This window comes from Neopsephotus bourkii, unplaced genomic scaffold (assembly GCF_033783945.1).
Source record: "Neopsephotus bourkii isolate Nb327-2 ecotype Australia unplaced genomic scaffold, CSIRO-AGI_Nbou_v1 NB_1298, whole genome shotgun sequence".
Classification (NCBI taxonomy): domain Eukaryota; kingdom Metazoa; phylum Chordata; class Aves; order Psittaciformes; family Psittacidae; genus Neopsephotus; species Neopsephotus bourkii.
In genome coordinates this window covers 441,636-456,729 of record NW_026901782.1, presented here as the reverse complement: position 1 = coordinate 456,729, position 15,094 = coordinate 441,636, and the positions used below count along the sequence as shown (strand labels likewise).

At 39.7% G+C, this 15,094-nt stretch overlaps 1 protein-coding gene across 1 annotated transcript; it reads right to left on the bottom strand.

Annotated features, from left to right (window-relative positions):
• Nucleotides 1-740: 740 nt before the first annotated feature.
• TMEM175 (transmembrane protein 175) lies at nucleotides 741-14,364 on the bottom strand. Its single transcript, XM_061366060.1, has 10 exons — nucleotides 14,205-14,364; nucleotides 13,724-13,762; nucleotides 12,513-12,610; nucleotides 10,114-10,165; nucleotides 8,799-8,834; nucleotides 7,500-7,583; nucleotides 6,727-6,891; nucleotides 5,327-5,405; nucleotides 3,539-3,680; nucleotides 741-2,989 (listed from the first exon to the last, which is right to left on the bottom strand). Exons 1-10 carry the CDS (start codon nucleotides 14,352-14,354, stop codon nucleotides 2,326-2,328), a joined length of 1,509 nt encoding a protein of 502 aa, XP_061222044.1. The 5' UTR covers nucleotides 14,355-14,364; the 3' UTR covers nucleotides 741-2,325.
• Between the last annotated feature and the right edge of the window lie 730 nt (nucleotides 14,365-15,094).

The following is a 15,094-nucleotide window of genomic DNA, read 5'->3' as shown; positions in this document are numbered from 1 at the left end:
GCAGTCTCCACGGGTCCCTTCCAACCTCATATATTCTGTGATTTTGGGGATTATTATCATTGTGTTTAATTTTTCTAGAGATGAAAACCTGTGGTCATTAGTGATTATGTAAAGAGCAGCTATAGTTAGATTGGGAATGTTCTTCCTACCTGAGAATCACGCAATTCAAATTAATGTCTCGTTCTGAAATGCAGTTTGTTTCTCCAGAACTTCCCAAAACTGTTGGAGTAATCCTAAATCAGTTCTGTTTATACAAAACGTCAGGTCTAAGTTTGCCTTCAAGTTTAGGTTCTCATATATCAGTAAATTGATTTGAATAATGGTATCTTGACTACAGGCAAATAATCCAGTTAGCCAATACAGTAGTATTTATACACAGCAATTAGCTACTCTTCAAAGCATACTTGTAATGAAGCTCCACAGTCAGATTCAGTTTCAGGTCTTGTTTTCTTCAAGTACCAACACGATTAGAAGCAGCGTTTCCTTACATCACATTACAAGCTTTAGGGTGTTTCATAGAAAATCACAATGATTGAGATTGGAAGGGACCTTGATGATTTTGAATGGGAAAAAAAAATATGTCTGACATACTTCTAACTGTAAACATCGGATTTCAGTTTCACTTGCAGAACAGAAATAAAGGGCTAGAAGATTTGATTTTTTCACTGATGAAAATTTATTACAAATACACATACTCACTGCTTATTATGTGCCTGCTGCACATTAGAAACAAAACCATATAGAACCAAAAGTGCTTTTATTAAATACCAGAAAAACACTGCGATACAAATGCAATGCAAAATCCTCCCAAAAGTCATTTTACCTCAGACAGGTATAAACTTCCTTGGATATCTGAACATACTCTCTCACAAGAAGTATGTAATACTAACAATTACATATTGGTATCAGGGTTCTTCAGACCAAAAGCGTAAGTGCTTTCAAGACTGATCTCAACTGAAGTGAAATACCAGAATTTGTCTTCACTAACAATTACTCCAGACATAGTTTGCTACAGTATTTTTAATTATTTCTTTTTTAAAGGAACAACAAAATCCCTCAAATGCCTTTAAATACGGCATTAAAATTGTCAGGCACTAAGTTCAAGATACAAACTACAGGCTCTGCCCAAAAGAAATGTAAAGGCTTCCAGGGCAGCCAGAGGCTAGATGACTTTGTCCATTCCTTCTGTACAACCCTCTGCAGCGTAACTTTTGGTAGGCATAAAGCTTAATAAACTGAACATAAGTGTAGAAAAACTTCAACATGCCATGGACTGGAACCTTTACAGGGATAGTTTTTTTTGCTGTCTTGCTTAGCAAGACTCAGAAATTTGTGCGATCCCCTAGTTAGCTTCTACTTAGGGAAAAACTCCTTACCTGATGGGGAACTCTTATCTGTGTCAGGAAAGTCACACACTCTCTCTGAATATGACATAATGCCATCAGAATGGATGGAAAGATGTTCTCTCAATATGAAAACAGACACAAAGAACCTGAGAAATCCAAATCTTTCATTTCAGATGAGCAACTGCTTCAGAACTGAAAATAAATTTACCTCTAGTCCTCTTTGAATCACCTCCCTGGGAGATACTAAATCTGGTTCAAACCTTGGATACATAACCACATGCATCCTCACATGTTAAATGCATCATTTTTTTTTTTTTTTCTTTTAGAAGAGCAGATATGCCTGAAGAACTTGTGGTCAGCTAGCCTTGAAGACTGCACATGGTCACAATTGCGACTCCCATCTAAACCCATGCTCAGCACAACTCAAACACAAGTAGCTTTCAAAATGCCACCACAAGTTCTTGACTATGAAGAAGAGACATTGTAACCTTAAAAAAAAGGGTGACAAAAGGGGACAGACTAGCAATCTGTGTGCCATGATGCACTATCCAGAAACGCAGAGGTCTCCGTGCCTTTCAAGCCTTGCTCCCCATCTTACAGTAGCACAGCCAGCTTCTATACCTGTGTTTGGCTCCCACAGTTGCTGCCCTATATCAGAAAAAAAAGGACATTTTGCAGGGCATGTGTTTGTGCACTTCTTAATCAATCGTCACTGCAGTTACATATCAAGCAGCATTTTTTTCACAAGGGTAACTCTAAAGGAAAGGGAACATGCTTTTCTTTGTATCCCCTATTTACCCAATTATTTCAATTACAGGTTTTGGAGACAGGGTCTCACACATGACCAGCTAAAACTTAAATATGCCGCAGTTATGGCCAAGAACGCTTTAGTTTAGGTCAGTATAATCCAAACATGAAGATTATGTGAGTCAGAAGAACTGAAGTTAATATTCTAACTTCACATGCACTGCACAGAAATTCAGGACAGTGGTTCAGTAGGAGACAAACATGCCTCCTCTTCTTCTAACAATACAACCTTCCGTCTGGAGAGAGACATCATGGACCTTAGGACAGTTAAAGCAATTCTAACAAAAATGCGCAAGGCAAGAAAAGCAAATGGGATTACAATCTGCATAAGATGGAAAATTGCTGTGCTAAATTCACTTAACAAGCATGTTAGAAAGAAGACCCCAAGGCTGACACAAGGGTAGAGAGCCAGCTTGGCAAACATGAAGGCATGCTCCTTGCCACCATATCTAGCAAAAGGATGCAAAGTTTCCCTTTCATGGAGAAGGGCTGTAGTCCATATTGCAAACTGAAATATGCTGGCAAAGAAAGTGATAACACAGCTGACCTGAATGGCTTCTATTTCATTGTGAGACTTCTCTGCAAACTCACTGGTCAGCTGGTAAGCTAGTGGAAGCCCACCAATGAAGGCCAATGAAAGTATGTTAAGCAGTCCCATTAATCGTGTAGCTTTTGTTACATAAAGGAAAAGTGAGTGATGGACAAACCACAGGAGACCGATGGTTACAAATGAGCCAAAGTATGCAAGGTAGTTTGGCCCATATTCACTTAAAGCTTCAAGAAGGCTGCCGTGGAATTTCTCCTCAACTTCTCTGGGATCAGGGACATTGTCTTCACTGTGGAGAGAAAACTTACTTTACTTTGCATAGTACTGTTATAAAAACACATCTGGAGCAAAACTGAACTACACTGTTTACTTTGAGCAAGCAGAGAACAACAGGCATCCACTCTGTATTTCTCCAATTTGTGACTTAGAAACAGCATTTCAAATAACAGCTCTGCAAATAAATTAGATCTGAAAGGAAGTCCCAGTCTAAGTTGGCATTCCTTTAAGTTCATGTAGTAAAGTTGCCTCAGTGACTAAATATCTTTTTTTTTTTTTTTTTTATAAAAGCCTTTTATCTGAAAACATGACTAAGCAAAAGTGAAACTTTGCTCTTTAAGAGTGCCTACCCCAGGACACATTACATAGACTTACGATCACTACTGCTCAAATGCGGGCATTAGAATTATCTTTTCTTTGCGTTGTGTATTTTTCCAGAAAATCATACTCAAAGTAACCACTGCAGGTTTTAGAAGTCAAAGACAATGGAAATAATTTTATGTCCTCAAAAGTCAGTATTATATTTAATAACAGAAAGCGAAGAGGCAACACAAAGCGTTACCATATATCCAAAATGAGCAGGGTTGCTACAATAGCATATACTCCATCACTGAATCCTTCGACTCGTTCCTTACTTAGAGGCTCACTGAGGTAAAAAGTGAAGGTTTCTAAGCTATGATGTTCCTCCTGTTCATCTCTACGACCTGGAAACAAACACCAGACAAAATCAGACAGTATAAAAAGACAAAATCAGATAGTGTAAAATAGGTATTTAAACAACCTATTGTGACCTCCCTTTTTCTCTCCGCCTGCCAAAATCTTGCTGTAGAAAGAAGGCTGTCATACGTCCACACAGGTCAGTCACTCCATTTTTTTGGAGCTGTGCCTCTCCCTGAACTTAATGTTGCTTCGGGGCCCCAAAAGCCCTGTCCTTTAAAATGTATGGCAGACCATTTCCACCAAGTGAATAATGGCTCAAAAGCTGTAATTGGACCAAACATTTGAGCTAAACGAGTTGCAAAGCCCTAATAGCTGGAGGTCTTCTACTGCATGGGATTAAAAACTCGCTGGAAGATGTATTGGGACATCAAATAACCTTCTTTAAAATAAATCCAATCTTTGGACAAAAGGTGGATTCTGAACTGGCCAGCTAGCCGAGTTGCACCACTTCAGCAGTATGGACTGGATGAAGAAAAAACCTCCAGCTTCCAGAGGAATTAAAGAGAGAAACTGAATGAAAAGCAAGTATAACCACAACTCAGTCAACAGAGCACTAATTTAAGTTAGTTAGCCATACAGCAGGGTGAGACATACCTGATTGCAGACCACAGTGCCCCCATCATAATAGGCATAAGCATTGTTCCTCTGTGTTTATTCCCTGGCTCTGAGAGTCTGGCTTTAGCTGTTTCACAGCATTTTTGCCTAATATTGCTGCCACATGGGGGAGTCGAAGGAATGTTCCTAAATGCAGTGTAGGCAGTCGGACTTCTGCTGGGCTGAACAACAGCAGAAGCACAAAGGTGTTATTCTTCTGACTCAGTTTGGGAGTGCTAATTCAAAAGGCGTGGTCTGTTCAGTGTTATTCTGGTCAGTTTATATTGCTCTCAAAACGGGGCACTCCACTTTTTGGGTGAATAGGTTGCATGATACCACCTTTTCCTTTATTTTAGCACTGGCAACCTCAGCACGGTTCAAGAGCAGTTCTGGCTGCTGGTGTGGTTGTGCAATTGTTAGTGCTGACGCAAGAGGGCAGAAGAAACGTAAGCAAGGAGTGTGAGGGAAGGAAGCACTTTTTAAGATGACTTAAGCCATGTGTGAAGGCATAACTTTAGACCACAGCAGTTAGATTAATGAGATGCAACACCTTAAATAATTAATTGTCCTGAAAACATTTAATTTATAGGTACTCTTCTTGCCAGTTTGAAAATGTGGAACCATAAGGTACTGTGGGGAAGAAAGTGATAAAAGCATAGAGCTTGCTTCCTGTTTTCTTCAGTCTCCATTCTCCTTTTTTAGGACAAAAGGTTTAGATGGCCTGCAGCTGTCATTCATATACTTTTGTGTGTGTACATGCATGTGCATAGTCAGGGCAAACCAGACAACTTCTGCATTCAGAAATGCTCTTTGAATGTGTTGTGCCTTACACAAACCTAGTCATAAATTAAGGTAAATGAGGCAGCAAGAGAGAAACTGTCTGGATGAAGCAGACAGTTCAATAAACCCCAAATCACTATGTTCCCAGTCTGAAAATGGAAGTACAACTAAAACTACTTCATTTCAGGCTGTCTGGATAACATGTTGGCAACCTACTAATGTATCTGGACAAATATCCATGAATACTGTTACTCACCAACAATCTTAGTTTTACACCATGTAGTGAATCGAGTGAGATGTGGAAAAACGATTACGAGCCCAAGAAGTACATAAGACTATGGAGAGAAAGTGAATACAGTTTAAATTTTGTTATCAAAATATAAATTACCTTTCAAGTTTAGTATGAAACTGTTGCTCCCAATCTTCAGGTATTGTCACATTCAGAAAAACAAATCCTGACTTAATTACATGTAAAAGGCTCATGTGAAATGCACATGCACGTCCTGAATTTTGCATGTGCAACTTGAAACTGCTTTTTGATAGCTAATTTAGTGCCAGAATGAAGCAAGATAAAACAAGAAGGGAAATAATTCTGCTAACAAAATATAGCAATGACTTCACTGGAAGTTGGAGAACTAACCCATCTGATCCTTACGGGTCCCTTCCAACTGGAGATACTCTATGATCCTATGATTCTACTACTTATGTCCCAAAGACACCTCAGTGGGTCTTGAGTGATTCACAGGCTTTGCACAAGAGCAACTTGGAGACTATTTTCATTGTTACTAATATTAAAAGAAAATACACTAGTGAACAAGGCAAGGGAGAAGAGGGAAGTAAGGGTGTTAGAGGAAAACATATTTTCAGTTAAAATTAGGCCTTTTCACATTTGGACTCATAACTATCCTTTTTATCAACAGCAACCCAATTCCTCCCAAATTTGGGTATTATTTAAACACTGCTAATTCCCATGGGATTTTTCTCAAAATTCTAAATCCAGCTTTTCCTAAAGAATAAGAGGAAAGGAAGCTCACGATACATAAAAAAACTAGATTTCAGTTCCAAACAGGAGTTCTGAGAAGATAAAAGCTATTAATAAGTAGGAGCAACTCCCTGTAATTTATAAAGATGACAGAGAAGAAGGCTGTGTAAGAGCAGGCCTTAGCCAAAAACGTTTGTTTTGAAATGCAGGTTGGCTAACTAGTCTGCTTATTCTGTTTGCTCTTACACCGAGTGCAGCAATTAGATTTACTTGCCTTCAGTTTGTGCAGTGTGATACTTACTTCATATAGCCATACACATTCACCTACTTCTGATAAGCAAGATGCTAAGTTACAGTTTAGAAGACCTGCTTTGAATTAAGAGAAGCATTAAAAAAAAAAAAAAAGTAAATCGGGCAGAGAAAATAAGGTTAATACTGTAGCAGAATATTCTTTCAAAAACTGTCCATACTCATGGATCAAATAATTATGGATTGGTATCTGTAAATTGAACACCTTCAACAGAAAATAGCAGCTATGATTACAGCACCACATAACTGGCATATTTAAGTTAAGTCTGCATATTTCACATAGATACAATTATTTTAATATAGAGTCCTAAATACAACTAATATAAACTGCTGCATCAAATTTTTCAGTTAACTGGAGAACTTACCAAAGGAATAAAGAAAAAAGAGCAGATTGCTGCTAAAAAGCATAAAATCGGTCCTCTGAGGATAATCTTTAAGATATGATGTTTATAGAAATTCTGATTTTCAGACACCTGTATCTGTTGATTAAGTAAGTGTGGGTGATAAAATCCATATGCTACTATCACAGCCTGCAAGGAGAAGAGCATTACTGATGTTACTACATAAAAGTACATGCAGCCTATCAAATGTAAACCCGTAAATCAACAAATTCCAAACCACTTGCAAAATTATTCTTCACTCCCACATGGAGGGCTGATCTTAGAAACTCTGAGATTTCACCATACACTGCATGTCAAGATTTTGCCTCCTCTAAAAATCCATGTCATGACCATAGATTTTAATGAAGTGGAATAAAGACTTCCATAATGAGGAATATGAAGTGACAAGGACTTGAGGCTGAAAGACCATGTTCACTCAGCTATGGCTGCACAGCTCAGTAATAACCTCAACAGGAAAAGTCAATTGCTATTTGCCCAAGAAATTTTAAAGAGTGGGAGAGGAATTATTATTTTGTAGACTTTGAGAACAGCTGATTTAGTTACACAGATCAGCTTCACATGACAATGCAACCTTTCATCATACATACGGATAATATGTTATTACAACTGACACACTTTGAGAAAGAATGCTGTACAAACAAACCCATTTAGCGATTACCCATAGTTAATAAACATATTTTAGTTCTACTGAAGAAAATCTATTTAAAAGTGAAAATTTAAATAGATAGCTGCAATACCTGTATAAGACCAATGACAACAGCACAGACACTGAACAGGAAAATGCCAAAAGGTACCTCCGGAAAAGAGGCCATTAAGGAAAACTAGAAAAAAAAGAAAGAATGCAACTAGATAAAATATTTAAGAAGAAATGTAGGAATAACCATACAAAAACAGAAGCAATCTTCATTCGATATTGAAACTCAAAAGCCTAAACAGTGTGTTGCATTTCAACATAATTCCACTCAGTGCAATTTCTATCCACAAACACAGGCAGGCATCCCAACCAAAGACATAGAGAGAGATGGCTTTGCTTTTATATTGATACTGCAAAACCTGAACCTCTCTGACACTATCTCCATAATAACTACAGACTGGCTTGTAGCTGAGCAGAATGTTTAACAGTAGTTTCAGTGGGAAAAAAGTTGATAGTTGTGAAAATTTGTTTTGAAGAACCTTTTTGAACCTTTTAATTTCTCTACCTCCATGGCTCCCTGTTGTATTAATTTATCCAGTTTCATTAAAGGAGGGAGGAAAGCATGGTTTAGTACCAGGGTGACACTGAAAACCTTCCAAAATTACTTCAGCTTCAAGTCAAAGTAAAAAACCTATATTCTGTTGCTGACAGAGATAATTTTAATGACCACAGCCTTATTCTTTCCAGCCTCACATTTATATATATATATAACATAAAACATATTCACAGAGAAAAGGATGCCTCTCACATAAATCTGTTCTACACATACAATAAAAATCAAGATGCATTTTAATCAACTGTTTTGTTCTGCTAATATGGTGTTCAGTTGCAAATATTCTTGCCAGGTCTAAAGGTTATCTGACCAAAAATTGTGCAGAACATCAGGTTTGCAGATGAATGAATGGCTGTCAGAATCAACCTTGCTGTCAAGTCAAAATGATACCAGAAACTGTCTAGGTTACAAAAGGAAAATATTCTGTCATCCAAAGAGGAGTTTGAAACACAGCTTTAGCTCCCTTACAAAATGTAAAACTACCATCAGACAACTCCGACATTTTTCAATACAGATGCTTTTTAAACAAGAAACCACAGGAAACTACGACTTCCTATGATTGTAATTTTTCTTCAATACCCATTTTCTGCCTGGTCTATAACATGCAGTAACTGAAGGTTATAACATGTCCTTACGAATTTAAAAAAGGTTTAACTATTACAATGGATTCAGGGTTTATACAACAGTAACACTTCTGGGTTTCTGAACACTTTGGTAAAGTCTCTCCAAATAAATGAAGAAAACCCCCCTGTAATTTAAACATATGTCAAATTTTAGAAAACTACTTACTGTGTATGGCAAGAAAGTTATGATCATCATACAAGCCTAAGAAAGAAAAAAGCATACTGAAACACTAGGCAAAATACAAAGCAAGGAATTCCCTCATTAAAGGCACATCCAGAGAATGCAACACAAACAGATCAAATACTCATGCTATGTTATGAAAAAAACCATATTTCTGAAGTTGCTGAGCTTTGATTGTAATAAATGGATAGTTCTGTACACAACTTCCATGTTTGCTATCTAGTCTGTACAGGCTTATTTTACAAAACACTACAGTTTTGTTACCAATACCACAGGCAAAAGTTTTGCTGTGGCTCTTAACAGACTTTTTTGAAAACTATCAATTCCAAAAATAACACACGTTCTAAAGAGGAGTTCCTGGTTTGTCGAAAACATCTCAGATTACAAATACTCCATATGTGATGAAGCAAAATTAAAAAAAAACAAAACAACCACCTCAAGCACAAAGAAATGCATTGCTTTGAAAACTACATTAGATAAGAATTATATGCCTTAAGCTTGTCCTCTGACATAATTTCCTGTAGTGTTATCTCATGGAGTTTAAACTCAGTATTTCTATTAAGAAAATTAACTGTGTGGTTGCACACTGTCACAAAAACAAAACTATAAATAATGTAAAGTTCTAGATGAAAGCAAGAATATGTTCACCATTGCAGCATCCCCATTACAACCACTAGGAGCCAAGATATTACAGGGTGGCTTATAAAAAAAAAAACAAACAAAAAACCACGTAAGTAAATGGAGAAGTTTCAAGAGAGAAGATTTAGGCAAGCATAAAGCTCAAAACACTGATTTAGAGATTGGTATCTCAGTGGTAGGTTTGAAAGATCACATAATCCTGTTTCAGATAAGCTTCTGAATTGCTTCTGGGCAACTTAGCAGAGAAATGGCTGAATACTGTAATTCAAACCTACCACTAAGATACTTTTATTTCTTTTTTTTTCCACCAAAGACGTAGCATTTCATGTTCTTAAGCCTGGAGGACAGATACTTCAGCTGAACATAGATGAACAATCAAAAGCTTTTGCCATAGGTGCCTCTTCAGTTCCCTCAGATGAACTTCAGACTAACCTGCTGCAGAGCTTCTTTTGGCTTATAATAAAACATGTGGAAGTTAAAAGCAAGTTAGTTACCAATAAGCCACTCTGGCAAGGAGGAATTCAAACTCTTTACATCCTCCCAACTTAGAAATTTTGCAGAGTTATGCTATTTAAATTAGAAACTTTTTGATATGTACATACAGACTTACGAAAAATTGACCTATACTTGCTAGTTAAACACCCAATTTGACAAGACTCACCAGATTTAGAAGAGCGAGGACATCATCTATAAGCTCTATCACCTGAAACAACCTTTCAAGGCAAGACAAGATATCATGAACAAGCCAGCTCCCAAAATACGTTTTACAACACTGTATACAATTGTACATTTATGGTATTATAGGACAACCTGATTTCCTTTCATCCAGAATTTATACAAGTAGTCCAAAACTCTAGCTCAAGCATGGAAGTAATTTGTCAGAAAGCTCTAAAAAGCGAGATACGAACAGTCAGTCTCAATCATGGAGAAGTTACTAAGAACATCATGTCTATTTGAAGGGCAAATGGCATATGATGTAGCAAGCAAACTGGCTTCCTTCCAACTCTATCCTTCCTCTACACCTGAAATTATGTATTTACTTTGAATTAGATTTCACTGTTAACAGTCAGCTCATCTGTGAAGTTATCCAGATGTCAGTTCTCGCCCATCAAGTTACATATCATAAACCTAACAAGGCAGTGAGGTACAAATGGATAACACTCCTTGGAAAATGGAAGATATGGGGATCATTCAAAAGCAGGAGTTAAGAATGATTTTCTGGAGAATTTGCACTTCACTATAGGATGAAATGCAGCCAGGTCAAAGGGCAGGTGACTGGTGTGCTTTCTCTCACTGCAGTTTGTTCCAGAACATCTTTATCTTTTGCCACCTGACACATCTGGGACAGGACAGCTAGAAAATTGCTGGTGAGCTGCACAAGGCTTGGGAGCCACAGAACACCCATCATCAGCTGTCGATTAATCACCTATTTACTTTAACACAGGCAAGGCTCATAATGGAGACTGACAGCCTGTGCTCACTGCTCAACCAAATGCTTCTGAAGCATGAACAAAGGCAGACTTTAACCAGCAGGCACTGTCCACTGCTCACACAAGAATATGAGTGAGCCTACTTGATACTCTGAAGCCAAAATAAAACTACAGGCACCAGACTGACTTTTAGCTTGTCAGATAAAGCAGTGATGTTTAGGGATCTGAGGCCTGCAGTAGCACTGCACGGATCTTCCAGAGCAGATTCAGATGTTCAGAGTCCATCCAGAGTCCCAGATTTTTCTTTGTCTCATATTGCCATGTGAAGAGCTATTATTCTAATTTTCTCTGAGTTTTACTTTGGAGAACAGAGGCAAATTCATGCTGTGAGTGCCAAAGTATTTTTAGAATTTTAAGGCTTAAAATTATTTCTCCTGAACATACAGCATAGGGTTGTTTGTTTGGGGTTTTTTTTACACAAAGTTGATAAGCTTTTCTTTGAAACTGCCCCACATCTTGTTAATGAAATTCCTGTTTCACAGAAGTGTTGCTTAGAATCAATAGAACCAATCACCCTCCAGAAAACCCCAACTATGCAAAGATTGTGCCTTGGCATTTACTTATGCAGGCAGTGTGATAAAAGTACTGATGTAAAGTATCAGCTTCAAGTATTGAATTACAGTTGCACACCTCTGTTAGAACGCAGATAATCCACTTAAAGGAGTAATATAGTAATATTTGTAAACTTTAAAATTCAAACAAAAATTGCCCTCATTCCAATATGATGTGTGCACATCAATTGCTTTTCAGCTACCAAGACACGGGCAGGTGATGCTGTCCAGAGTTTATAAAATGCAGCATCTGCAATACTGCAATTGATTTTGTGAGAAGCATTGCACAGAACTGACAGACAGAAGTTTTAGGCCGGCTGTATTAACAGAATCATAGGATAGTTAAGGTTGGAAGGGACCTTATGATCATTGAGTTCCAACCCCCCCACCATGGGCAGGGACACCTCACACTAAACCATATCACCCAAGGCTTCGTCCAACCTGTTCGGGTCATCCACTGCCAGGGATGGAGCATTCACAACTTCCCTGGGCAACCCATTCCAGTGCCTCACCACCCTTACAGGAAAGAATTTCCTCCTTATATCCAATCTAAACTTCCTCTGTTTAAGTTTTAACCCATTACCCCTTGTCCTGTCACTACAGTCCCTAATGAAGAGTCCCTCCTCAGCATCCCTATAGGCCCCTTTCAGATACCGGAAGGCTGATATGAGGTCTCCATGCAGCCTTCTCTTCTCCAGGCTAGCAGTTCATCTATTTGTGTAGCACACACAAACAGCATAGTTAGAAATTTAATTCCATCTAGAATACGAAGTAAAATGAAGAGCAACTTAAATTTCAGATATATATAATGCTTGGTTTTGCTTTTCTCTGTATCACTGTGTTAGCACTTACACCACTGCTTAGGGTAGCATTTCCTCACAATTATTTTTTTATGTTATCCAACAAAAGCGAATTCAGAAATTTGTCAGCAAGACAGAAATGTTATCAGACACATGGTTACTTCCTGTCCTCTTAAACAATAGGTTTTCTGTAACTTTGGGGTTAAACACTGTTCGTACCTTACATGAGCTGCCCACGCCACTGTGACTATTAAGAAGGTCATTAAGTAGACTGCAATTTTTGCTAGAAGAAGTTGCTGAACACTTTCACCCAGTTTCTGAAACAGAAAGTGAAATGCAGAGACAGAGAAAGGGAAGATAAATGTTACATTGTGACATTATTAGCAGTATCTGCAAATAAGGAAAGTCATGCAGCTGTGTAACGTATTTTTTGAAAATGCCTGCCAAGAGTACAGTTCTCTTCCATCTTTTTACTACGATGCAGAGAAACCGGTTTACTTGACACATCTAAGTGTGCTGAAACATGCAGTTAGTGGCATATGAGGTACCAACACATCTCTCCAATCTGTTTCCCAACGCTCTGTTCACCATGCAATTCCTTTATGCACGCTCTCATCACTGCTACTGCAATAACACATTTCAGGGGAGGGTTGGCCACAAAATGCCTCTTTTATATTTTCTTAGCACAGACTCGTGGCATAGAAGCAGGTTTCATGTGATGACTCTTAACAATGAGGAGGGGGGAGGGCTTAACCACAACAAATTTTTCATGTACCACCACAATGGCTTAAATAGACTGCTGCATATTTGCAGTGTTACTGTTCATACCTGGGTTTCCTTAACTAAATGACACAAAACATTTGCATCTAGGTCTGGCTTTAAGAGCGGAAAAAAAAACAAAACCCAAAATACCGATTAAAAAGAACCCACTTATTTATCAAATGATCAATTTATGTCTCCTAACATTCCTGTTTCTTTGAGAAGTTTGTTTTCTGTAGTCTTCTTTTTTCCACCTTTGCTTATTCTGATTACATTATTAACTTGGTTTCAGGATTCAGTTCACAGTATGTAAGCAACTTTGCTATGTGCTGATGTATTACCAAAAAGAGCAGATGCTTTCTGAAAGATGCTTTGGTCAGATGGGCAATTCATTTTTCACACAAAAGTAACTGGACAAAATCTATGGCCTACAGTATACAGCTCATTGAGGTTTTATATTACAACTTCTTCAGATTACACTGATCTTGAGTATTTAAGCTCTTCACCCCGAGTTCAACAGATGGTTTTCGTAAGGGAAATTTCTGTTGGCTTTAATGTTATTTAATGGCCTGAGCTATTTAAAAGTCTGGAACTTGAAGTGGGGTTGCTAAATTAGGATGTTACATGTACTTGAACAGTCAGAAGATAATAAAACAAAACACAAATGATACCTGATCAGGATGTATTTTTGTGTGAGCCACAGGCAAAATCTGAAACAACAAAACCTTATCAGTACATGACAATCTTTTCCTTACCGAGAGTTTTACTAAAACCCAACAGACAGCAGGTGTCCACAAACTCCCGAATCACGAACCCTGCCCGCAGTTCTGTAAGGGCAACGCTGTCCCCGCCACCCCCCACATGCACCCCGAGTCTGCACTGCGGCCAGGGAACAGCTGCACACGGCTCTCCGAAAGCGCCGGGCGGGCACGGTCGCGACCCGGAGAACCCGGCACCAGCTGCTGCTGCTGCTCCAGTGCGTTCCCCTCGCCGGCGGGCCCTGGGCCTGGTCGTGCTGCCGGGGCCACCCTCGGCGCCAGCCTGCCCCGAGCCCCGCAGTCCGGCCGCCGCCGGCCCGGGGTCCGCGGACGGGCAGGGCAGGCTCTGCGCCATGGCTGGGCTGGGCCGGGCCGGGCCGGGCCGGGCGCTCACCATCACCGTGGCGATGATGGAGAGCAGCGCATCGCTGTAGGCCAGCAGCCGGTGCGACGTCTGCGTGCTGCTCCCCAGCTCCAGCTCCATGCTCCGGCCGCGCACCGGCACCGAGTCCAGGCCCGGCTCAGCGGCTCGCGGAGCCGACATTGCTTGGCTGCGCTCCGCTCCACCCTCGGTGGGGGCGGTGCTCCCCCTCCCACCGCCCTCTGTGGGGCGGGAGCCGCCGCTTCCTTCGGGGGGAGCCTCGGGTCCGCCGGGGGGGGGGGGGTCTGTGCTGGTGTTTTGGCGTCTGAAAAACTGATGGCTGACGCAGGCTGAGGGCGCTGGGAGAAGAAGCAGTGCAATAAAGGGTGTGTTAATATCTTAGCGCCACCAAAGCTTGAAGTACAGACACCGAAGATTACACTTACCAGAGGCCGTAGTGCCTGGAGATTCTCAGCTTTGTTTATAGATCGTATTTTAAAGTCATAGAATCACTGAACGGTTTGGGCTGAAAAGGATTTAAAGCTCATCCAGTTCCAACCCCTCTGCCACGGACAGGACACCTTCCACTAGAACAGGTTGCTTCAAGTCCAGTCCAACCTGGCCTAGAGCATTGCCAGGGATGGGGCAGCCACAGCTTTCGGAGCAACCTGTGCCAGTGAATCAGCACCCTCACAGGGAAGAATTTGTTCTTAATGTCTAAATCTAAACCTGCCATCTTTCAGTTTAAGACCATTACTCTTTGCCCTGTCACTCCCTGCCCTTGTGAAAAGTCCCTTTCTCCTGTAGGACACAAGAGACATTTTATTTTCCTTTTTTTTTTCTTTCTTTTTTTCCTTATCCATTCAAGACTGGGGTTGGAGTCTACCTGTACTGTACATTATAAAACATGCTGAGAAGCATAT

Coding starts and splice junctions, on each gene's coding strand:
- TMEM175 (XM_061366060.1), bottom strand. CDS start 14,354: ATGTCGGCTCCGCGAGCCGCTGAGCCGGGCCTGGACTCGGTGCCGGTG. Junction 8,835..10,113: donor TCCTCGCTCTTCTAAATCTG/GTGAGTCTTGTC, acceptor TTTCTTTCTTAG/GCTTGTATGATGATCATAAC. Junction 5,406..6,726: donor CTTTTTTCTTTATTCCTTTG/GTAAGTTCTCCA, acceptor TTCTCTCCATAG/TCTTATGTACTTCTTGGGCT.